The sequence below is a fragment of the Apteryx rowi genome, unplaced genomic scaffold, assembly GCF_003343035.1.
Source record: "Apteryx rowi isolate R43461 unplaced genomic scaffold, aptRow1 scaffold_284, whole genome shotgun sequence".
In the NCBI taxonomy this organism is placed as follows: Eukaryota; Metazoa; Chordata; class Aves; order Apterygiformes; family Apterygidae; genus Apteryx; species Apteryx rowi.
In genome coordinates this window covers 958,326-981,986 of record NW_020449241.1, presented here as the reverse complement: position 1 = coordinate 981,986, position 23,661 = coordinate 958,326, and the positions used below count along the sequence as shown (strand labels likewise).

Below are 23,661 nucleotides of genomic sequence, written 5' to 3'. Positions count from 1 at the left end.
GTTAAGTGACAGTGCAAGAGCAGAAATCAAGAACGCTCTATTTAACAAGTCATYGGAAAGTTTATTCTTCCACCAAATACTATGAAACAAACTAACTCCAAAACCACCACTGCTAGGTTCTTTTTTCTTTTCTCCCCAGAAAGTTTCCCCATCAGTCATCCTCCTCTTCCTCCTTCCAACTTTTCCCAGAAGTCATTCCACTTTGCACATTCCTACCCACAGCCTAGTGTGGGATGATCGCTTCCCTGCACTATCCATTCCCCCCCCCCTTTTTTTTTAAACTCTGGCTTATAATTACATTAGAGAAGAGCAGATAATGACTTCCAGTATCATCACAAAGAACATTTTCTGAAAGGCATTCTCCCTCCCAGCTTGGTACCTCCTGTCTTCCTTCTGTCCTTATCGCCATATATCACCACATTTCATTGCGTCTTTACTTAGGTTGGGGGTCTGCAAGGCTTTGTTTTTTCTATTTTTGATTAGCAACATCAGCAAAGGGGTACCAGCACTGCTGATGCTGACAGCTCTGGCTCTGTGACGGGCTGGGTACCATTTTGAAGCAGCTTGTGTCTTACTAGCAACACAAGCACTACAATTTGGAAACCCCAAGCTTAGATCGCCAGCCCTTATAGTACAGAACCTGCCTCTCCATAGAGACCAGCGCTGCCACAGATGTGATATAAAAACACGTAATAAAATCTCCTCCCCATCTCACTAGCAAAAACAACAGGCAAGTAAAGAGATGTTATTAAAATATCTGATACTAGGTGAGAGGACTGGTACATGCTTGGTGATCTAATCATTGCATAACTGATGCATTTAGAGCAACTTATGTAGACAGACAATATTAAAAKAGCAAACAGAGACAGATGGACTTTGGGGTAAATGTATCAAAGAAAGGTGAAAGACAAGGAAAGAACGCTTAAAAAGAAGTTGTGACCTCTACTGTATTAAACAGAAATAGAAATAGCCACATTTTGCATTTATCTTTCATCTTAAATTACTCATTGGACAGGAACCTTCTGCCCCAAGGGAGAACTTTTTGTGTACAAGCTCTTGGCAGGAAACCAGAGCAGTCCCAGMAGAAAGATTTGGCTAGGTTGAAGGGAGAAAGTACTAGGTTATTGATGAGACATGTGTTTCCCATTATGTAGTATGGAGAAGGCTTCCTAGTAAATAATAGGAGCTAGAAAAAATTGGTATCAAACAAACAACAAMAAAGAGAACTTTTCCTAACTTCACTTTTAATAGTAGCCTGGATGGTTCTGAGTTAATCACAATCTTTTAAGAGAAACACTTYTTCCAGTGATGTAAATATAAGATCTGAGCTGTGGGAACCCAGATTTGTAGCAAGGTGAGAAATCATAAAATACATGGAAACTGAGAAGCTTGCGGCCCTGGGCAAATCTACCGCAGTCATCTTCAATATCTGCCAATTGCAATAGATAATGAAATAAGACTCGTAACTACCTAATCTCAGCAGTTGCTGTATTCAAGGTGTTGCCTGTAGTAAATACAGGAAAGACAGTGCTACACTGCATATACTGAAGTTATTGTATATATTTATCACAGGTATTTTCTGTTCACCACTTTAGGAGAAAACACTTCATCACACCCAGATACTGTCAAATGAAGCCTCGAGCAATTCTCTGGTGACTTACAGAACACTAACAGCGGTACCTCGAGATGAGTAAAGACCTCGCTAACTGTTCATCATCTTCTATTTCCATTTTAAGAAAAAGCAAATCTCCACAGAGATCCTCCTGTTCTTTAGGCTATTCCTCAGAACAGAGTTCCTATTCCTTCCTTGTTCTCAGAGACTCATCAGATGGTGTCCACCAGTGTGATTCAAGATCTCCACACACAGGGAACGACTGCCCCATTCTGCCTGCTTTTACTGAGACTTCTTTAAAACTTCCCTAAAAGCCTTACCCTTTGATGAACAACAATTAGAAATATTATGTCCGAATGTGTTTGTCACGGGAATTTTCTTCTCAGCATAAAATTGACAACCAGAGCAGTCATTTTTTTTTAAGAGACTGCTTTCTTGAAAATAGTCAAACTTTCTACATTATGTGATAGAACATTCTCAGTCTTAGGTTAGAAAAATATCCCCACCTTGACATCTTGGTCTTACATATCGTGGTCTAAGATATGTAGAAAGATGCATATTCTACACTGTGTGGCAGAGGTGCCAGGAAATCAGCAAAGACAGCTTAAATGAATCTGATCTTAACGACCCTGTGGTGGTGCCTACATGATAGCTATTTTCTAATTTTTAATTTATATTTCCCTCTTCCACTTAACTCCTTTCTCCCCTAGTTTACAGCTTTTCTACCCTTGCATTTTTTCTATTCTCTTCCTATCTTTTCTCATTAATGAAAAARGAAAGATTTTTTTGAAGTATATCTTGTACCTGCCTACCTTAAAAAAGTTTTTCCTATTAGCAAATCAACCTCTAGTACATCTAGATGAAATGCCTAATCAATTCTTGAATCCCCTTCCCCTCCATACTAAATGATTTCCTCAAATCACACTTTCCTTACAGCATACAGAGATCTCCAGAGTTGCCTCTAGTATGCTATATAAAATGAATTACATTATATTTTAATAAACCCTGTACCGATCCCTTGAGGATAAACTGCATGACAAAACATTATTTTATTTTGCTTTCAATGAGATTTTTTGTCAGTATGAAGAATGCAAGCTTGGGCTATAACATAATACATACATACACTCTGAAAATATTTTCGCAGCGTAGGGGATCTCCACTGAGAGCACTTAGGTTTTGCTCAGTATTATTCTCCTTCGTTAGGCAGAAAGAAGAGCAGTAGCATCAAAATGTCCTTTTAAGAGATGCTTCAATGATCTGCCTTCCATGATTACCATCCCCAGCCTATAGAAATCCCTGAGATTTCAGTGTTTCTTAGAAGAGTTGTAAAAAGTTTTGAAAATTAACAGGAAACAAGAGCCCCCACTATTTATCCCCCCACCTTATACGGTGTAGTCAGAAGTTGATCTTTGCCAATAATGCAAGGTCTTAAAGTCAATAAATTTCACAGAAGCTGAAAAGACAAATTAATAGCGAAATCACAACTGAGACTGGGTAGATTATTCATGTAATGTCATAAGAGTGAAATGCCAGACATTTTTGTGATGAATGCAAACTAATAAAAGTGAATTAAATATGAAACCTATTTTACTAAATGCCCGCATTTGTTGCAATGAAAACACAGAAGCAGCAATTTTATACCTGATAAATGTTTTCTTCTGTTTCAGGCTCACGGATTGGCTCATGTCCAGCCTCAAACACAATGTACTATTACACCAGCAGCCAAAGAGGAAAAGTCAAAGATGAAACAGAAGGGAAAAAAGGCGATTTGGAATTCCACATAAAAACACAGGCAGGCATTAAAGAAACAAGTTCAAAGTACAGGTTGGCACCAGGACAACCGGTCTGTTGGAAGCACAGAGTAAGGTTGTTTCATATTTCATAAAACAGCAATGAATAGACCTAAATCTCCTCTAATGAGCATTAGAGCAACTTCCTAATTCTTTCTCACTAGGGATACCGCCTGCGGCCCAATTTTAATTTAGCTGAAGTCAATATGAATTTTGCCTCTTTTACATAATGGCAATTATTTCCACATATATTTATTATCTATGAATAAAAAAGTCAAATCCAAACTAGGAGAATAGGCTGGTGCTTACGTAACAGGTCACAAGGGAAAAAGGCTGTCCCTTCGCTTTTCATTTTTAGGTTCTTGCTTTATTGTGAAGAGCACACAAAGTAAAGCTCTTGACTGACACTATAAAAGGTGAAAACAATCTAGGGCATCCTAATTTTTATCATCTTGCTTGGTGCACCTTAGACAGTGCTCAGTATTCACTAATGGTTAAATTGGTTTCTCTCTGTGTGACCCCAACTCATACCTCTAAATGGAAGAACACAAAATCACTAGTTWAAAAAAAAAAACAGAGTGAACTACAGTATGTTTTGTTTCAGCAAGCAAACTTGAAARTGAGATTACATCTTCTTCACACTCAGTAGGATATTGGACATGAATATATTGGCATATTTCTGATAATCATCTTTGCTCAGGGCCATTTTCCTTGGATGAAATAAGACTTAAATTTCAGCTCCATTACGAAATTGTAACCCAGCTGCTAACAAATGAAGGAGTGTGGTATAACATCAATTCCAYTTCATTCTGTGACTTAAATTCTGGCCCCATAGAGCCAATAACAAAATATCAATTTATTACTACTGGAACAAGATGTCACCTTCTTTGTTTTCAAAGTAATTCCCTTTGCTGTTAGATTTTGTATTCAAAAATGATGACAAATCTCAGTGGGAAGCAAACTCTGGACTCACAAATCACGTTTTAAGGAAGATTTAATCTGTATTTGTATACAGAAATATTCTGCTATTACTTTGAGCTTAACCTCTAAACCTGTCACTTTCTGTTAAAACCTAACAGGTTTCTCACAAGATCTCTCTCAGTAAATCTCACAATATTTTGTTAGAAGTTTTGACTGTGTCTGAAGACAACATACATCTAGTCATTTCTGAAACTCCAAGGCCRTACAGCTTCAGAAATTACCTGGTATACAGGATCTTCTACATCTTCTTCCAAAATTGTCTACAGCAAAGTAAGAGGACAGGCAGTAAAAGCAAAGAACATAAACAGTAGAGATAAAAGAACTGTATTCAGAAATTAAAGGACAGCAAAGAAATAAGCCAAATGTGCAGCTAAGTATATAGTTTTCTTTAGGATACAGATATAGTCCCATTATTGTACAAAGTAACTTTATTCAAATTGTTTCAAAGTTCAACAATTGCACCTTGAGTTGATTCAAATACACACATTCAGAAATATACTGAATCTTCCCCAAAACTATTAGACACTTAAAAACCTGACTTACAACACTAACTTCCATTAAAATTTTCACCCTACATTAGAAAGAACACTATGTGAGAAATGAACAGATCATTTCAAGTTGCTAAGCATGTTCACCATATCCCATGTCACAGCTTTCAGCACTGTTTAATCCTACTTTTGAGCTCATGATAGCTGTTAGGTTCACATTCGTCCGTCATTCGAACACACTGCTGTTAATGAGTGCTGAGGATGCTCAGTGCAGCGGAGTAGCTTTAGGGGATACTCCAAACCACACTTTTCTTGGCCGTAATCTAAGCTTATGCATGTACCTGGTATACTGCTTGTTCACACTGTTTGTCCTTTTGTGCCTTTTTTTCCATTTCTTCCCTTTGTTTCAGTTCATAGATGAGCTGAAATAGGTCTCGCAAGTCCAGGATTACAGGTTCAGCCTACAGAAGCAAAAACAGTAATGAAGGTAACTATACTCCTCTTCTTCCATCCTGTCGATATAGCAGTTATAGTTATCTCCTCAAAGGGAAARAACTTCATACTGAATTAGTTTCTACCTTGTTTATATTGCTTCAGCAAATTGCATCCAGGCTAAGGTTAACTTCTGTAAAACTAATTATATTTGCAGATTAATGATAGTGATAATTATGAGTATATAAGGCATTGCTTATATTTCTTAGTGGTTTCTAATACAATGAAATTAGGATAGACTTCAAGCAAAGTAGCTATTTGGTTTCTGTCATTTTCTGTTTAAATGAGTATAGGAATATAACCAAACTTATCTGTATTCAGTCAATGAATCTAGTTTAATTAGAAAGGAAAATAATTACTAATTAGAAAGAATACATCATGTAAAATTGAAAATGGTGAAATACATTCCTTTTTTTCCCAAGCTGGTTTCATTAATTTGCCATTTCAGCACATCTAAGCAGATACTTGTGAGAAGTCTAGCACACTCACGAACAATGCGAGAACGGCCTCTTGAACGGCTTCTCGTAAACACAGCTTTTCAACTGCATCACACTGTAGAAAACTGCAATGATCTGATACTTACTGCCTGCGCTGTTTTTATTGCCACAAATCTATGATTTCCCTCCTTTCCGCACACATATCCAAATGCTCGGTGGTCTGTGATATCCTTTGCGATGTATGAAATTTCATGAACTGCATGATGGTGCTGTAGTAGCTATTAAAAAAAACACAGTAAGAAATATCCATCAAAATGTTCCATTTAAGCCGTATAACTTCTCTTTGGTCAATGTTTTACCTGGAACTCAATACACCCATGTAATTAAAATAAATAAATTAAAATTCTCCTGTGTCAAAATCAATTGACATTTGAACTTATAAAGCTTTGTGTCTTTTCAAAAATTTGGTCAAACTTGACTTGCTTTAATAATCTGACCAAAAGCTTCATTCGAGTATTTCTATCTTTCGATGAACTATAATCCACTAAAAATATGATGTTATCTAGTTACTACCTATTTGTAGGTGTATAAAACAACAGGCAGCAGCTACCTGTAGGTTCATAGAGGGCGACCGTGAAGCCAGACTGCCCCGCAGTGACTGCGGGACTCGAGGTCTAAGATCCACACTCTCTGCGAACCTGCAGGAGAACGCTCTTTATCTTTACAGCGCTCAGCACCGGCCAGCAAGTGGTATTTCATGCAAAGCAGTAACAGAAATCCTCCTTTGGTTAACAGTAAGAAAAACAAACAAAACAAACAAACAAAAAAACCCCTTTGTTTAAAATGTRCGAGTAAAACTTGGTCCCCTTGGTCTCCACAACCAGGGCATGAACCTGGGATTCCTATAAGCATGTCTTGGCCAGAAAGCCATACAGAGCGCCAGCACTGCTTCTTGCTTTGACCTAATTAGTATTTAATCACTAACGTAATATTTAAGTATTTCTACTTAGAATAATGTCCTTGAAAGGTTTATCTAAAACAGTCTATTAGTTTGAATTTCTATCTTCTGATATATTGGCCTGCTCTTTATAAGCTAGTGATAATGTTATTTTTGAGAGCATGCAAAGCCTCACAAAGAATTCTTTTGAGGTCCAGATTCCTGCTGTTTTTGAGAAAAGCACATTTTGAAAATCAGCATGGTATCCAGGCAATCTCTAAACAACCAGTTATTTTTAGAGTTTAAAAACATTTTAAAATTCAAAACCAGAGAGGTTATGTGTGTGTGTAAAAGCAAAAAAGCCGAGTGCATGCAGGGCAAGTGACAAGTGAGGAGACTTCCGCAGAACATGGACTGAAATTTAAAAGGAAAGGCAACATGCAAGAGACAGATGACTACATATAAAATAACAAAAAGGACACTTTTCATTTTCATTTCTCAGTAAATGACTCTTAACTTCCCAAGATCAAGATTGCTTGCTCTTAGGAAAATGGAAGTGTTGCCATTGACTTCAGGCTGATCATGGCTAAGCTGAAGGTGTGCTTCAGCCTTTCCCAATGCGTTAACTGTTTAAAATTAATGATGGGMTCTTACTTAGGTAATATACGGATATTGATTTATTAGGGGTTTTTTTTGCAAGCCAGTTGCACACTATCTGTAACAACGAAATGAAACGTTCCCCTCTCTCTATTCTGCATATGACAGGAAACGTTATCTCCGGCTCCTATTAAATCAAAGTTCTTAGACAGTGCTTTATTGATTGCAAGACAGCGTTTTGCACCAAAATTAAACTGTGATCAGACTCTTTCCTTGTGGAATTAAATTTGAAGATCACTCTACCATAGAAAAATATCACCTACAGTGTAAGACAGCAGATGGAGACATTCCAATTTATTCAGGCACCCTTATTAACTGCTTTGAGCTCATTACATTTTTAATGGTTATGATGCCCAATATACTTTTCATACTGTACCAATATATGTACAAATTAAGTAAAGGGGACTGCAGCATTATGCTTTTACACATTTTACTGTATGGAGCGTTTAGCACTATTTTTTTTTATTTGTATGAGGGATACCGAATTGAAAAATGCACATGAAATGTAACATTTCATACACACATCTGTACTGAAATGTAGTCACGGACGCTCCTTTGATCCTGTGCTTTCACAGACCTAGATTCATCTAACGTGTCATTTTTACATTTTCCAATAATTTATTCCAAACATCATTTAATGACTGTCTGACTCTTCTGTCATCATAAATCAGAAATCACTGCTGGTGCAGTCAGGAGAGGTTTACCGATGTAAAACGCAAGATCAAAAATGCATCATTTTTCAAAAAAAATTTTTTTTTTTTTTTAAAGGATGCAGCCTGCCTAATTCCCAGCATAGCCATTTACAGCAGTGAAAACGCACCGGACTAAAGGATGACCAAAGGGATAGCACGGTGAGAAATACAGCCTTGCCTCTTCTCATCCAGCCATCCAACAGCAAGTCAGAATTGAGTCAATCTATAAATACATGGTCTTCTCATGTTTTGATTAAATTTGCCTCTGGTGCATTCGCATAGATTAATCTGTCCCGTAAAATGTGACCAACCAACAGAAATATCTTCTTTATCCAATCAGTCTTGTAACTGCTCGCATGTCGCCGCTCTCTCCATGGGCTGTTCAACAGTCCCAAAAGGAAATGAAACAACAGCCAGATCAAATTGCTTCTAGTGGAACTGCTGGTCACTGCTCAGCAGTTAATATTCACAATCTTGTCTGCCTCCTTCTCCCCCAGCCTCCTTTTTTTTCCCCATCTTCAAGGCTTTACCATGACTTAATCCTACCTCTAGTGGATCAGGAGCATATAAAATCAGTATTTCATAACTCAGGGATGTTTATGACACCCCCATTTTATTATGCACACACTGATGGATTTCTTCACATACTATTTGATGTTTTTACAGTATCTTTGCTGAGCGTTTCTATGAGCCATTTACCAATTCCTAAGCGAAGTATCAAATTGTTTGGAGGGTTGCAGTATGACAGAACAAATTACAGAGAAGACTTAATTTGTATTATGGTTCAATACAGTCAATTAAATATTGCACAGATTAGAAAGTAATTTGTTTTAACATTTAAGCTTCAGTTGTTAAAAAAAAACAACCTCACCATCCATAGTCTCCATATTGTTTTAGGTCTCATGTGACTTTAGTCACTGTTGAAAATACAGAGGATTTTAAAACGCACCCTCCCGCGCCGCCTCCCTGCAGTACCCTGGGACAGCTGCAGCATCAGGCAGCACCGAAGCCGCTTTCCTCCCTCTGCCCCTTCCCACGAGATTCCTCCAGGCTCCCCGGCTCACTCTCATTTTCCCTCCTGCTCTCCAGTCTATCCCTGCTTCTCTTCTTCCCCCAAGTTGCTCCCTGCACATCACATTGAATAGATTTAGCTACCTCTGAGATCCGTAGCATTTCTAATTTCCCGCAGGCTGTTTGGCACCTATCATAAATTTTTTCACCCCTTTCACCTCATCTTGCCCCTTCATTTCCACGCTGTAGCCTCCAGTTCCACTAAATCAATTAAGTCAATCAATTAAGTACTTGGAGGGCCCAGCAATCATGTCAAGTATGTGAGTTAGATGGCATGAGAAAGTCACTGCTTTACTATCGCTATTTCTCTTTTAATGAGGTTGTCTATTTAGTGAAGCCTGGGGCACAGTGTTAAGAGCCACAACAAAAAATATCTTGCAAGCTGCAAAACCTCCTGCAAAATCTGTCCCACCAAAAGATGGAAGCACGTACCACATAGCAGTACGTCTTTAAGGACAAGTTGCACAAGGGTATAAGTTACACAGCCCTTTGCCTTGAATAACTTGAATAAACAAACTGTGAGCCTGTCTTCAGACCGGTGGTATCGGCTGACTGCCCCGCTGTTACCATCTCCACGCTATCCCTACCGGGTTGCAAGTGACACGCATGGCCCTAGCATCCCCTGCATTTCTGCTCCTGTCTCTTCACATCTACTCCACTTGAATCAATAAACAACGATGCATTTTGCATGTCTTGTGCATATTGCAAATCCTTTGATTTGGGGCTCCAAAGTTACCCAAATTGCAAAATCCTTAAACGGTTCATCATAAAATAACTTTACAGGCCATGGTTTCAGTTGTGCTGCTGTCTGCCTACAAGTCTTTCACATCCCAACTCAAGTTGTGATTGTTCAACAGTACTCAAAAAAAAAACCCACCACAGATCCCACATGATTAGGAAGATTACCCAATACAAATCTTAGAGTCTGAATCTAACATGTAAGATTATGGCAATGCTTTAAGAATAAGCTTAGCAAGCTGAAAGTGTAATAGTACATTTACCATTATTTACTGCAACACATTAAATGCAAACAATGACCTGTAAAACACGAGTGGTTCTGCGATGAATTTTGTCCCACTGCTGCAAGGAACGCCAGAGTGGTGCCGAAGCCTGGCCAGTCACTCCACTACATGCAAGAGACCATCATATTCCTTAACGGTGCTCGAGATGGGCAAGCAATGGCTTGTTTGTGAAATGCTCTTCGCTGCCATTTCCTTAGCAATTCCTGACTGTTTTAGTGTGAGATTTGCAGGGATCATGGGGGCTGCAATTGGTCATACGCGTTTCTCTAATTGCCTTCATTTGTGTTACATTGACTCTCTGTTGTTTCATTAAAATGCACTTAGCAGCGGTGGTCTGGAGCTGCTCCTATCTCTCAGTCTTAAAAATGCCACAGTAAGCAGTCCAAACGCACGCTCAAGGAGCAGACGCGAAACACGAAAAAACCCTCTGCAGCTACAGATTCAAATCCCAGATCTGTCTAGTTTTACAACTTTCAGGCATGGACAGATAGCAGTTCATTCTATGTAGACACTGGAAAAAAAAATACAGACACCCAGACATCTGGAACAAATAGCTCATTGGACCATACTGGCACGAGGTTTGCCCTGGTATCCATTAACTTTGCATGGGTATCTGTTAAGCAGTTGTTAATCTTTCAGCTACCTTTCACCCCAGAGACAACTGTATTTCAATGGGAGTTTATACAGCCAGTTTGGGGAAGAAGTCACTGATCAAAAGTCAGTGCAACGGAAAATAAATCTGTAAGTCATATTTGAACCACAAACTTTCCAGCGTTGTTTCCTGGAACTTAGCATTTGGGTGGCAGATGGGGTGGCAAGGCATTTGCCTACAGAGACTTGCAGGGAACAAGCAGATGGGGGAAACGCAACAAGCATTCCCCTAGCCACTGCAGAAATTTTCCTTTTAATATGAACTAGCAAAGAGGAGACAGCTCAGCGCGTTTCAGAGCTCCAGTTCTCAGCAACTCCAACCCCCCTGCAAATTGCTACCAGCCCACGGCAAACGCGAACAGGAGCTGCAGCGGGGCTCATTCACCGCAAAAGCTGGTGGCTCCCCTGCTGCCTTCAGCTTCTCCTTCCTCCCTGGTGGTTACTCAGAGCACTTGGTTCAGCACAAAACCGGCATTGTGAGCGGTGCCAAAGTGTAAAAGAGACCGAACTTGGAGGCTGCTGTCAGAGGCAGCTCAATCTAACCAGATAAGGCTTTACAACGAACTTGGGGCACCGTTCCCCTGGGAATTTGTCGCTGCTTTTGATTTCTCAATTAGTGACAGGTTACTACAAAGTGTGGTGCTATTGCTGCAGTTTCGTCTGCTGCTGGACAGGTGCTTTTCACTAGCGTTTTTCTTTTCCATTAACTACGTCCTCTTATCATTTTGGCTATTTTTCCAAAGACGAATCTAAAAAAATGTGTGGATTTTGCTCCAGCTGGTCAGAAAGGCAAGGAAGGAGTCTCATCACACTGTACACTGCAGTGCCCACAGCCTGTTTGCACTTAAAGTTTTCAGAAAGCACGTAACAAACCTCATTAAGCATCCAAATAATTTATAACTGAGGGAGCAGTTCACCCATTCCCCAGCATACTACAAAAGGGAACATTTGAAGAAAGGGGAAAAAAATATAGCTTGCAAGAGAAAAAGGTTTAGAAATGATGTGGCTAAACAGAAGGCAAGATAGAAACCAGATCATATTTCAAATGTGACAGCCCTTTCCTACTATGAGGAGTACTCCAGTTGCATGTCCATGGGGAGAGGACAGCAGAAAAAAACAATGTAGGACAGATCACAGTATGCTGCTTAAATACAGTAGTGATTTCTTTGGATAAGTACCTTCACAGGCACAAAAAATCCCATACATAAATATTTACTACAACATGTGGAAAATTTCATCTAGTTTGATTTGGACAAGGAGAGCAGTAGCCCTCAAGGTTAGCAAATTATCAAAACACTGAATTCCTACTAATACTGCAAGCAGTCTTGGAACAAGGTAGCTTTTCAATTCAGCTTTCAAAAATAAATGTCACTTCTGAAGACTTGAAAAGCAAAACCCACAAGAAACTTCTGGTGGTCATGGACATCTCAGTATCTGATTGCATTTCCAGGCACCAGCTAAGACGATGAGTTTTGCACCATTCACAGGCAAATAAAAGAGTACAAACCGAACATATTAGCATGGAGGGAGAAAAGCACATAAAGAACAAGAGGTCAATTTTCAGTTTTACTGCAGCACAGACTGCAGACCCATCTTGGAAGCAAGGCTTTTGAGGGCAAACATGCTCGAACCCTTATGCTGAAAGAGTCTGAACGTCTACAATGCACTATACAGCTGAAAATGAATGGTCCACCACTGAATCCTTCTGACAGTCATTCCCGTAGTTTGGGTTGACAATATGTTATGAATTTCTTCCTGTGGAAAACAAGAATCGGAGCAGAAAAGGAAAGTATAACCTCTAGAGGGTTTTCCAAGCCTGAATGGACTTCTTGGATGGCAGCAGTTAAGCCTCTCTCCACAACGAGAAGAAAGCAAGCCTAATCCCTGTGCTTCTTCCACACAGACTGATTTTACAGACAATAACCTGAAGAAAGGCTTTTCCAAGTGCCAACTGCCTCTAAAAGGCTTTTCAGCGGACAAGCTTCGCAATAAAATAAACATGGCACAAAAAACACACTTTCAGATTACATGCAAATCAAAGCTTGGTCTRTGTACCACAAAGGAGCACATAAAATACAACAATAATATTAAAAAAAAAAAAGAATCAAGACAGAATTAGCCACAGTTATCACACTCGGTCCCTCCAGGGGGCTAGTACTCTGGTTGTGACACAGCAAAGCACCCAGATGCATAAATTTAATCCCCTGCATAAACTCTTGAGAGCCATTCTCTTCTGCAACTGCGGAGACCGAAGCAGCAACAGATTCTGGGACTTGCCCAAGCTCACATGGCAATGGGGAGCTGAGTCACGAAGACGGACAAAAGTCAGTGGGCATAAGCACACGTTTTAGGATCAGCAAAAGCAAGTCTTCAAGGTAAGCGCTAAACTAAGCTCAATCTGTACACGCATTCATCCTATCTAAAGGCAAACACTCAGCTAAAGGACCTAACATAAGCGCCTGTGTGGTCAGACTCAGGAAGACGACTTAAAGGGGTGCTTCAGCTTCACTTAAAATCGGAATTAAACCTTACCATTTCCTTTGCTTGATGAGAAAGTATCCTATTCTGTCTGCAGGGAAYGACCGCTAGTGCCCTGTTGGTGCTTTAGGCACCAGCTGCACACAGGGCTGCTCTGAACCCGGCTGGAGCTCCGGCCGTTCCGGACCCTCTGCGCACGCTGCCCGTCAATTAAGCGAGCGGGCGCTAAGTTTGCAAGCGCAGCAGTCTAATTGTGATGAATGAACTCGCAATATCGAGCTCGCTGGAAAATCCAACAACCTAATTTGTGAAAAGGAGCACCACTCCGGTAATAAACTTCTGCCCGGCTCTCATAATTTGTAATAATGCCTGACAGAGACCAGATATGAATGTTGTTATTGTTCATTGTCTTAGAAAGCAAAGGCTAAGCTGCTCATGCAGAAGATCCATTTACTAGATATATGAACTTGGGAAAAGAACAAAACAAAACTGGAACGCGCAACGCTTCCAATTTCACATTTTCACTTCAAAAGCTTTTCAATTTCATATTGCACTATGAGTGAAACTAGCCAGCCAAATCTAAAAACCTTATCCAATTACTATTAATCCCACGTTATATTTAAAATATTCATTGGCAAATATTGTTCCAGGACAAAGAAAATCCTAAAGGGAAAGAAAATATTTTCATAGAGCTTTTCAAAAACAAATGTGCTACACTAAAGCCATAATGCTGGACCTCCCGTGAGTCTTCTTCACTGTTTTTTTTATTGTTTCTGTAACAGACATGGTCATTTGCTTTATTACACTGGTTAAAACAAAGAAGAATTTGTTATGGAAGAGATAAGAAAAGATTTTTAAAACGGCTACAAGATGCAGAACAGGAAAATTAATGGGATGGTCATGCAAGAATTTTATTTCTACTTCCTACGCCACCAGAAAGCTGCTGCCTCCAGCAWATTCTGCACAGGGATACCAAGAGGTACCAAAACACTCCTGATCTCAACATCAAAGTTCAGAGCAGCCCAATAATGAAATACAGCCCAACGTTTGATCTGTTTGAGACTGGCTAGAGACCATACAACAACCTACATTGCCCTTTTCACTGTTTTAATGTGGCGTGCAAGTAACAAGATTCGTTCATTAGAATATTTCTTTAATTTACGGGGAGGGAGAATAAGAGGGCACACTCTCTCCCCCAGCAGGGAGGACGGCCACCTGCCCAGCACCGCTGCTGGGTCTCCAGGGCTGCCAACCGTCCACCCAAACGCATTCTCCCTTTACCACCCACCTCACAGAAAACGGTCAGTAGATCAAACTAGCCATCAACACGCCAGTCATGCCTCTGCTCTCAAGCCAGAGCTTGCACACAGCCTAAGCCCTCGCACCTCTGACCTTGCTTTCTAGTTTTTCCTGGTATACTCTGAAGTTCATAAGACCCTTATTGATTATATGTTGAATTTGAGGGAACGCAGCATGCAGTAATGAGGCAGTCAGTTCATTACAGGATCACAATCTCTCAGTAYTTTTATCGCACTCATCTTCATAGACTGTGAATGTCTTTCGAGAAGCCTTTACTTTTATGAGGTTCTTTTGCTCCTTTACACCAATATCCTTCACCTTCTGAAATGCTTTTTATTTATATGAACAGCAAAAGAAATGTCTTCATGCAACTCCTAGGAGCTTTGTGGGTATTTTTTGGCTTTATTTTAACTACTTCAGATTGCAAGTGCTTCAGACTCAGTGAGCATTATGACCCACCCTCTTCTTGCAGCCAGTGATTTGAAAAGCTCATTGGTGACAACCAGCCTCAGATTCTCTTGATTTGTTACACAAACTTTATAAAGGAGAACTTGCAAAGATCACAAAAAAACAACTCATATTCACAGTATTGGACAATTAGGCTGCACTGGATAGTCATTAGAAAACAACTCTCTTGAACCATAAATCCACTTCCAYAACACTACAAACTTCTCCAGAGGAGTCTGCAGAAAAAAATTGATGCATATGAACAGTTGGGGGGAAAAAAAGATGAGAGAGATTTGTTTTTTATATATATATAAACACACATGTACATACATACACATATGTATACATATATATATACACACACACACAGATATATGCGCCAGATACTCATACCAATTTTATAATACTTTAAAGGGGGCTGAGGGAAAGCAAAACACTCTGAATTCACAAACTGCATATAACCAATATGTCGTGTTCACAAACCAATTAAAAATGAAAGCAGAAGTGCAGAGAGATTCACAAGACACCATGTTTTGTATCTTTTAAATCTAAAAGTAATTTCAGAATCAGAAACAAACCAAAGCRTACAGGCAACAAACCCCATCTATATTCCTCAAAAGATCAGTATGTCAAAGAGCAGAGCACAGGAGATTGGTTTCACATGGTACAGTACAGAAATGGTCAAAATCTATTCAGCTCCTGGTTTATGTCTAAAGGCTTAATTTTCTAGTGGCCAGCATACAAATATACAATACCAGTTAAAGGAGACATCCTGAAAGTTCTCCTATCACAGACTTTGGCTTTCATATGAGAAGCATTTGAGTTAACTTTTCTACACCAACAAAYGGTTAAGCTTTTGATCCCAGGGTGACACATCACTTTTCTATTTTTGCTGAAATTCATTATCATGAGAGATACTTCTGGTTCCCAGCAGAGATGTCCGAGTTGCTGGATACTCCTCTGATTGCAGATATTGCAGACACTGCAGATGGAACAACATCTATCAACATTGTAGGATCTCAGATTATTTCACAATTGCTGATGTGCAATCACAGGATATCACAAGAAGGCCTTTGCTTAATGTGCCTAAAGGCTCATCAATGGATTCGGTGTACATGAAGGCTCGCAAAAGTGAGTCTAACTTCTAAGACAGGCATTTCTGTGCAGTATGCTGGACTCTGGAGCTGTCGTCCGTAGCATTCGGAGAACAGTACCACTGCTGACCTACCCTGGTCATAAATATCATGCTCTTACTTCATGCCAGTTTATACTCAGTCCTCCTATAGGAAAAAAAAAAAGGATACCTTCTCTTTGAGTTACCACAGCATGTATAAAAAACTCCAGAAAATGCCATACGCTGAAAAGTGCCACTCATTTTGCTCAAGTCTCACAACAAACACTTTACCTAGGATATAACATATCCGTAGCAACAAAACATCAGTGTGTATATTACTTGAGCCCTAAAGATAAGAATAACATAAAATGTAAAAGATAATCCTCAAAAAGGTTTCGAAAAAGAGCAAAGAACTTCCAACTAACTCTTGGCTTGATTTTTTTCTTTCTTCATTATCCAGAGGCAGGAACTTCTGGAGTCCCGCTCAGCAGGTGCTTGTCACATTGTGTTATGACAATTCCACGTTTCAATTAAGACAGTGGAGAGTGTTTTAAAACTTCTGCCCTGGYACCAAAGGACAGCTCTAAAGCTTCCATTCGCACGTTTTAATACCCAGCGTTGTTTCTCCCCTTCTCATTTCCATGTAAAGCAGGCTGAATGTTTAGTTTAGTCTTCTCTRCCTAATTGAAACCTCAACAAGCAAGCTTTGATTAAACAGCCTGCACAGAGGCTTGGCCCAGCAGAGAGCATGGCTCAACCACGCTTGCTTTCCTCCCGCCCGGCCCTGCTTTTCCGTCACAGCGGTGGGTGTCACACAGGACCTGCTTTGAGGAAGGCTGTCACACACTGYTGGGCTCACCTTTTACTTAAATGCATGCAACAGAGCCTTTTAGAGCTTTGATGCATGAATGCTTAATGCTTTTTTTCTTTTTTTTTTTCTTAATACTTATGCCTCTGCTGTTCCCCCACTTTACAACCTCTGTGCACAGCATGTTTCCCATTTTTGTTCTCCTAATCAAAACTAAACTTCCTCATTACTTCAGCCCGTGCACTGCATATGCATGTACAGGTTAAACTCTCACATGCGATACACTTTAAAATACTTTCAACCTCCTGTATCATTCACAGGAAGGCATTCAGACTTTTTGGCTAATTAAAGATAAGGCTATTAAATCTTCTACTATCCTGCTCAGCCTTTTTCAAAGCAAGAATACAATTAAAAAAACCCAAACTGATTCAGATCCTCTTTTGAATATCTAGAAAGAAAAAAATATTCAGAGCTATGCAGAGCCGGTGCTAAGAGCCATATGCAATATTTAGATGTCCAGACTTCTCCTCCTCTTTAAGTTTCACAGTACTCAGAAATTAGTAACTACTCTGCCTCACTTATTTCATACCACTCCCTTCACTCCCTTTAAAGTCTTATAGGGCTGATGCTGCTGCTTCACTGGGAGCACAATCAGCATGGGAACCACAAAGGAGAAAAAGTATTAACAGTAGAGATTGCTAGAGTTTATTAAATACCACTTTTTCTAAATGAGTGCTACAGCCAGGGATGTGTTAGGCCGTGCCGTAATTCCATGATTGCCTCCAGGTCCCGCATAGCGCAAGGAGAGATGCAGCTCTAGGCTTTAGGCTCTGCAATACATGAACACATGCATGGTGAGCATACAGTGGATGAAAGAGCTAGAAAGGTTATGATTACAATCCTCTCATTTAGGAAGTCAACTTTTATGAACAGTTATTTAAATATTAAGCAAAGATTTAGCGGCATCTGACATTTATTACTTGTTCAACTGAAGGACAGGAAAAAAAACACATATGGTAACTGCTGACAAATACCAGCATTCAGTGACAGCCACTGCCCTTTCTTCCTTTTTCCYTCCATAGGGACACTTATCACATAAACTAAGTGGGGAAAAAAAACATTTACTTGTCCCCCCGGACTATCAGATTCAACAAAGCTCTTGTTGACTTCCCTGGAAACATAAATGTGCACCTGAGGGCAGAACATCGCCCACTGAATTTACTGCAATAGAGATCTATTACTATCATTGCACAAGCTCCAGCTAACTTTAAAAGTAAACATTTCTGTAGTTTCCCTATACCATTACCCTGACTGCTAAGGTCATCCATCTCTTCTGCGTTTGACTTCAGCAATAGGAGAGGTTAAACAGTTTACGAGTCGGGATAAAAATTCAGAAGCATTGCCAGTAGCGTTGCTATTACCAGGGCAAACGGCAAACTGCAGAGCAGCCTACCAGACAACACGCGCTGCCTGGGAAGGGAAACCAGCCGCACGCCCGGGCAAAACGCTGCCCCGGCAGCTGCGAGAGGCAGGAGCAGAGGCTTTCCGAGGGGGCCGTACCTTCCCGCGATGGCACCCGCACAGCACCCCCACCGCTCTCCAGGAAAGTTTCCAGGCATCTCAGTCGCTGCTCTATTATTATGGCAGCARTTCTCTTGCTGAACCCTTTCCCGAGCAGTTTAAGATTCAGCCATTATAATTCTGCTTGTGCTGAAAATGGCCCTGCAATTTTTTCCAGTGTGTAATGCTTTAGCCTGGCTTAAAAATACTAACACTTACAGACAACCCCCTCCCCAAACAACTCTATTTCGGCTGTTCCTCTGTAGGACAAAACACCAGCTGGAGCAGAGGAATACAGCCCACTGGGAGCGGGACTGCAATGTGGCTTTCGCATCCTGATTTAGTTATCTCAATCGCAGAAGGCTAGTGATAATGGGCAAGAAAATACCCAAAYAATAGAAGTCGATATCTCAAGTGTTTATGTTGTAATTTTTACTACGACAGCTCTATAGATAGATACCCACTGCCATATGCAACGGAGGCGAAATGGCTATTGGGAACATGCATCCAGTGAGGTTCCCCATGCCGTAACACACAACGCACGCAGTGGTAATTCCCTTTGTTAAATCCGCCCCGGGCATTCAGCTTAAACAGCAAGAGGCCGTATATAGCCAAACGAGACCATTACTGAAGTTATAAAATCAAGTTTTCTGCCTTTTTGAAAGCAATCAAATTTTTTTTTTTTTTACCTTTTTCACACTGCAAACATAACCACAACAAATTCCCACAAATTATTTCAGTCAGGATGAAGTACCTGAAATAGCTTTATCTCCTCGTCAATTAGCGTCAAAGACATCACAAGGCAGTTCCTATGGCTACTCACTACAYGAAGGCTGAACTCGCCTCTAGGTCAGAACATTTCCAAATGAAAGAAAGGAGAGAAATTCCAGCCTTCGTGTGCATGTGAGCTAGGAACAGGCAAAGCCATAAGGTTTAAGCCAAAGCTCCAAACCCTGTAACACTCAAGGCTTCAAAGTGTGCGAAATCACACCCGAGTTTTGCCTTTTGGGGTTCTTTTTTTGCAGTGACAAAACTGTCGTAATACATAAGCCTTATGAATCTTTATATAGCACACTGCGCGCGTATGAAAGGTACCTCTACGAGTTTGCAGCTGTTAAGAACCCCCTGTGGAGTGTTTTGAACTATCTAAATTGTCTAAGGCGCTGTTTGGAAGGCCAATAAGGAATGAATTACAATAGTCAATAAGGGCCGTAATTATGGAAGTGGGTTCTTCTGACATTTACATTTTGCTAACTGTCAAATGTTATTGATGAAATGTGTTATTGTTTTTCCCCTTTAAACTATTGGAAGACTATAAATACTATAAATACCTTATAAGAGTAATATGTAAAGTTTAAGTCCCCTACTCTGCTATATTCTAATTAGATTTATTTATTACACGTAAACCAGTAAATGTCATGTCTTAGTATTCCTATTAATGAGTAGAAAGCCTGGAAATGGTAAAGCAACAGAGTAAGACTCCCAAGTTGGCCAGAGGCATCCTTCACAGGKGGGAGCTGCAGGCAATGCATGCAATGCCCACAAGGCATAAGAAAGGCCACAGATATGCAGAATTTTACTTTGCTTTCTTTCAGTAAACTCTTTACTGTTACTATTTAATATTTTTATAACTGCAGTCCCTAGAAGCCCTCAGCATGGCCCAAGACTTGACCGAGCTGAACAAATGAATGATGAAAGTTGGTACCATGGAATGACTCCTTCAAAGCGGATGAAGAGTAAAGGGAGCCATAAGGATCCTGGAAACAAAACCAGTTGGACTAYGGTTGACACAAGAGGGAAGACAGATTCAGCACAGGAATGCAATCTGATTTTGACATGATCAAAAGAATAAGCTGAGACAGCAACATTGGCAGTCACGATGGACATCACAGCTAAAAATCACATCTGCCAAGGGTAGAGAAAGGATAATTGAGACACAAGATAAWGAGAGGCAGGACTGAGTTTTAAGTGTAAGCAAGATGGTAAAGGCCATATTTCAGAGTTGTTAAGGAGAATCTGCAAGCTCTGGAGTTACCCTGGATGTGACAATCTAAAACAAGGTTGACCCACTGAGTTTACAGGGCTGAATAATAAATAGATGATGCTGGTATTTTCCACTACAGCACTCCCAGAAAGAGGTCAAAGAAACACCTTTGGGAGTTGTGATTAGAACATTCGTTTTAGTCACGTGAAGCTTGAACTGATAGCTAAATGTGCAAAGAGAATGCTGGAAAGACAGGTCAAGATTTGAACAAAAGGAGACAGGGCTGGGATCATTTGGTTTGACGCAGTGACCAAATTTATATTTGCAAATGAAGTGATTTTTGTTAAAAGCACAGCAGGAAATGAGCTCAGGAAATTCTAGATGAAAACTGAAGAAGAGAGAAAAAGAAATTAGAAGCACAGGAGCAAAATCAGGAAATGAGAGTCATGGAAACCAGGAGGAAGGGACTTCATTCAAAATCAGCAGATAAGCTAAGGATGCTAGCAGAGYGCTGGACCTAAGATTGACCATGAACAGGCCAACAGAAATTTGGGGAAGTTCAGTTTCAAGGAAATGAAAGGGATAAAAAAACACTCTTYTGGGAGATCATGGCCTGGAGCTGGACAGAACTCCAGCCAGGGACCGTTGGCAATTTCTGGATGATGCCATGCTCTGGCAAACACAAAAATTCAGTAAATAAATCATACCATCTTTCCTGCTCACTACAGAGCAAGTATGAAGCAGATAAAATGAATTCTTCTTTTATTTCTATTTTTAAATATTCAGATACGCTCAGTGATAGAGACTTGACAGTTTGACATTTCATCTGCTCCAGCACATGTGCTTCATGGAATAACTATAGCTCCATAACAGCACCTCAGATTTCTGGTCAAAGATGCCAGAACCAACAGATTTCCAGTAAAGGCAAGTACCACCTTTGGTACATTTTAAATCTTTTGCCAATAGTGAGAATTTTAATCTTGCTAAAGTTTTGTTTAAGCCAATTTTAGCTGTCCCGTTCATCTATCAGCATAATTGACACCATCRCTCACATCAAATGAAGAAGATCAGTAAATATTGGGGTTATCAGCACAAAATTGATAAAGTCTCTCATCAGCCTGGAAAATGCTTTATAGAAGCTAGAGCAACAACTTTGAAAATCCGTGCAGTGCGAGGCCAAGACAGCTTAAAAGGTCAGGAAGATGGGCAAGATGTAAAAATCCACAACAGTGACGGGGTCATATCATACCCAGAACATAAAGTCACTACAGGAGAACAATTTGAGGCCAGCAGAATTAAAATTACCCGTTATGGGTGTGCTTATTTGGACCCACTCAACAGAGGAAGCAGAACCATGCCTTCTGCTCAGCGTTTGAGTGTAGCCACCAGCTCTGTGGCCAGCACGAAGAGGCAAGTGGCATTTTTGGTAGGAAACGCTCCAGGCAGAGTCTGGGCACCCTTCCATGGGACAGAGAGCTATTGCACACTGAGTCACACTTCCCCAGGTAGGTAAACCCGGCTCCGCACGAGAGTCGCATAATCCTGCTCCAAGATAATAAAAGCTAAATTGAGGGATAGAAAAGAAGAATGAGACTAGTTTATGTAATAAATAATGCAAATGAAACTCTCAGGATGCTGCATATGACAGAAATAAAAATTGGGAAAATATCTCTCCTCTTCATAGACTGGGTTACAATGCATACATTTCAGGTGTTTCTCACAAATAAACAAGGTATTGACATAAGTCTATCATGCTTTCTGGATGACTGTRGAATCCAAATATTTCATGTATAACGATAGCTGATATAGAAATATATATTGCACTATATTCAGGCAGTTTGTATATCCATGACCTGACCCAACATTTACTTTAACAGAAGTAATTCTTTCTTAAAACCAAATAGTATATTTCTGCTTTCAATGTATTTGTTTTCCACTATGTCTGGGTTTTCCATTCAAGTCAACAGGATGTCTGCAATTTAGAAAGAGCATGAAATAAAAAGTATACCTCATTATATAAACATAGAAGAAAATTGTTTCCCAAGTATTTTATGAAATTAATGTATTATTTTTAAATATATTTTTAGAATGCAACCTATAATACACAAGGATTTATTGTTATAAAAATGAACAATGAGACAAAATTATAGCCTCTTCATGGAAACCTTATTAGTCATGCACATCTAATGAAGCATTACTAAGCTATCACAGGGAGATAGCCTGATGTGTGTGATTAACAAAATAATACTTACAAATAGCTTAGGAACAGTGATGGTTCTTTAAAAATTTTGCATATCCTGCTATACAATGAGTTACCTTTTTTGTCTAACAAACACATTAATCACCAGCCTCCACCCTGAAGAGAATATTTGAAGGGCCACAGGTGTAACACAACTAGCTGCATTTTGCCTTTTACAGACCATGCTTCTAAAAAGATTAAAGACCATCTATGAAATCCAAATAATGATGAGCAAATTTCAGTTTGTCCAGCAGTGCATTCGAAAGATGATGTTTTGAGATGTAACCTGGGTGTAGGATGAGTATGGAAGAACAAACGATCAAAAATTATTTTCATACAGTAAGCAGCCATGAAACCTCTGATGTGGCAATGGGTAGAAAATGGTTGGTTTTAGTATTAACATTTGTGGATATTTTGAATTAAAAAAAAAAACACCAAAAACTATCTTTCTTGCAGGCAATGTGTGCATTTGACAGATTCTAGAGAAGTCCAGTGACATGCCAAATAAACTCTCTAATCAATAATACAAACCACAAATAAATATCAATGCCACAGAAATGACCAAAAAAGTGAAATATGGGAAGGTGGGATAGATAGTCAACAAATGATACAAGGAGAGAGRAAAAAAAAGGATATTTATAAGAAAAACAGGGTCAAAAACCACGTGTAATGAACAGTTTCAGGCTACAACAGGAAAACAGTCTGTTATTCAAACTAATACAACTTTGGATTTTAGAGCTAATGTTGGGACATTGAGAACAGAACAAYGAACAATTTGTGTAGAGGGATGGCATCCTTTTATTTTCCCTTCCCTGAGTATAACAGTAAAACCCAGACTAGATCTATTGCTGTTRATGTTTCACTGAATTTTTCCTACATTATCATCAATTTTTGAAGCATTT

General features: G+C 39.7%; 1 protein-coding gene across 5 annotated transcripts in view; it reads right to left on the bottom strand.

The window, feature by feature from the left end:
* Positions 1 to 23,661, bottom strand: part of DAB1 (DAB1, reelin adaptor protein) — a 122,973-nt gene that overhangs the window by 34,698 nt on the left and 64,614 nt on the right. For 4 of the 5 annotated variants that reach the window (XM_026069024.1, XM_026069025.1, XM_026069026.1 and 1 more), the window contains exons 4-7: positions 5,947 to 6,078; positions 5,213 to 5,332; positions 4,605 to 4,643; positions 3,254 to 3,319 (exon numbers count right to left, since the gene is read on the bottom strand). In XM_026069024.1, coding sequence (XP_025924809.1) covers positions 3,254 to 3,319; positions 4,605 to 4,643; positions 5,213 to 5,332; positions 5,947 to 6,078 — 357 coding nt within the window. The remainder of the gene's footprint in view (positions 1 to 3,253; positions 3,320 to 4,604; positions 4,644 to 5,212; positions 5,333 to 5,946; positions 6,079 to 23,661) is intronic. The other variant, XM_026069028.1, reaches the window with a different exon arrangement.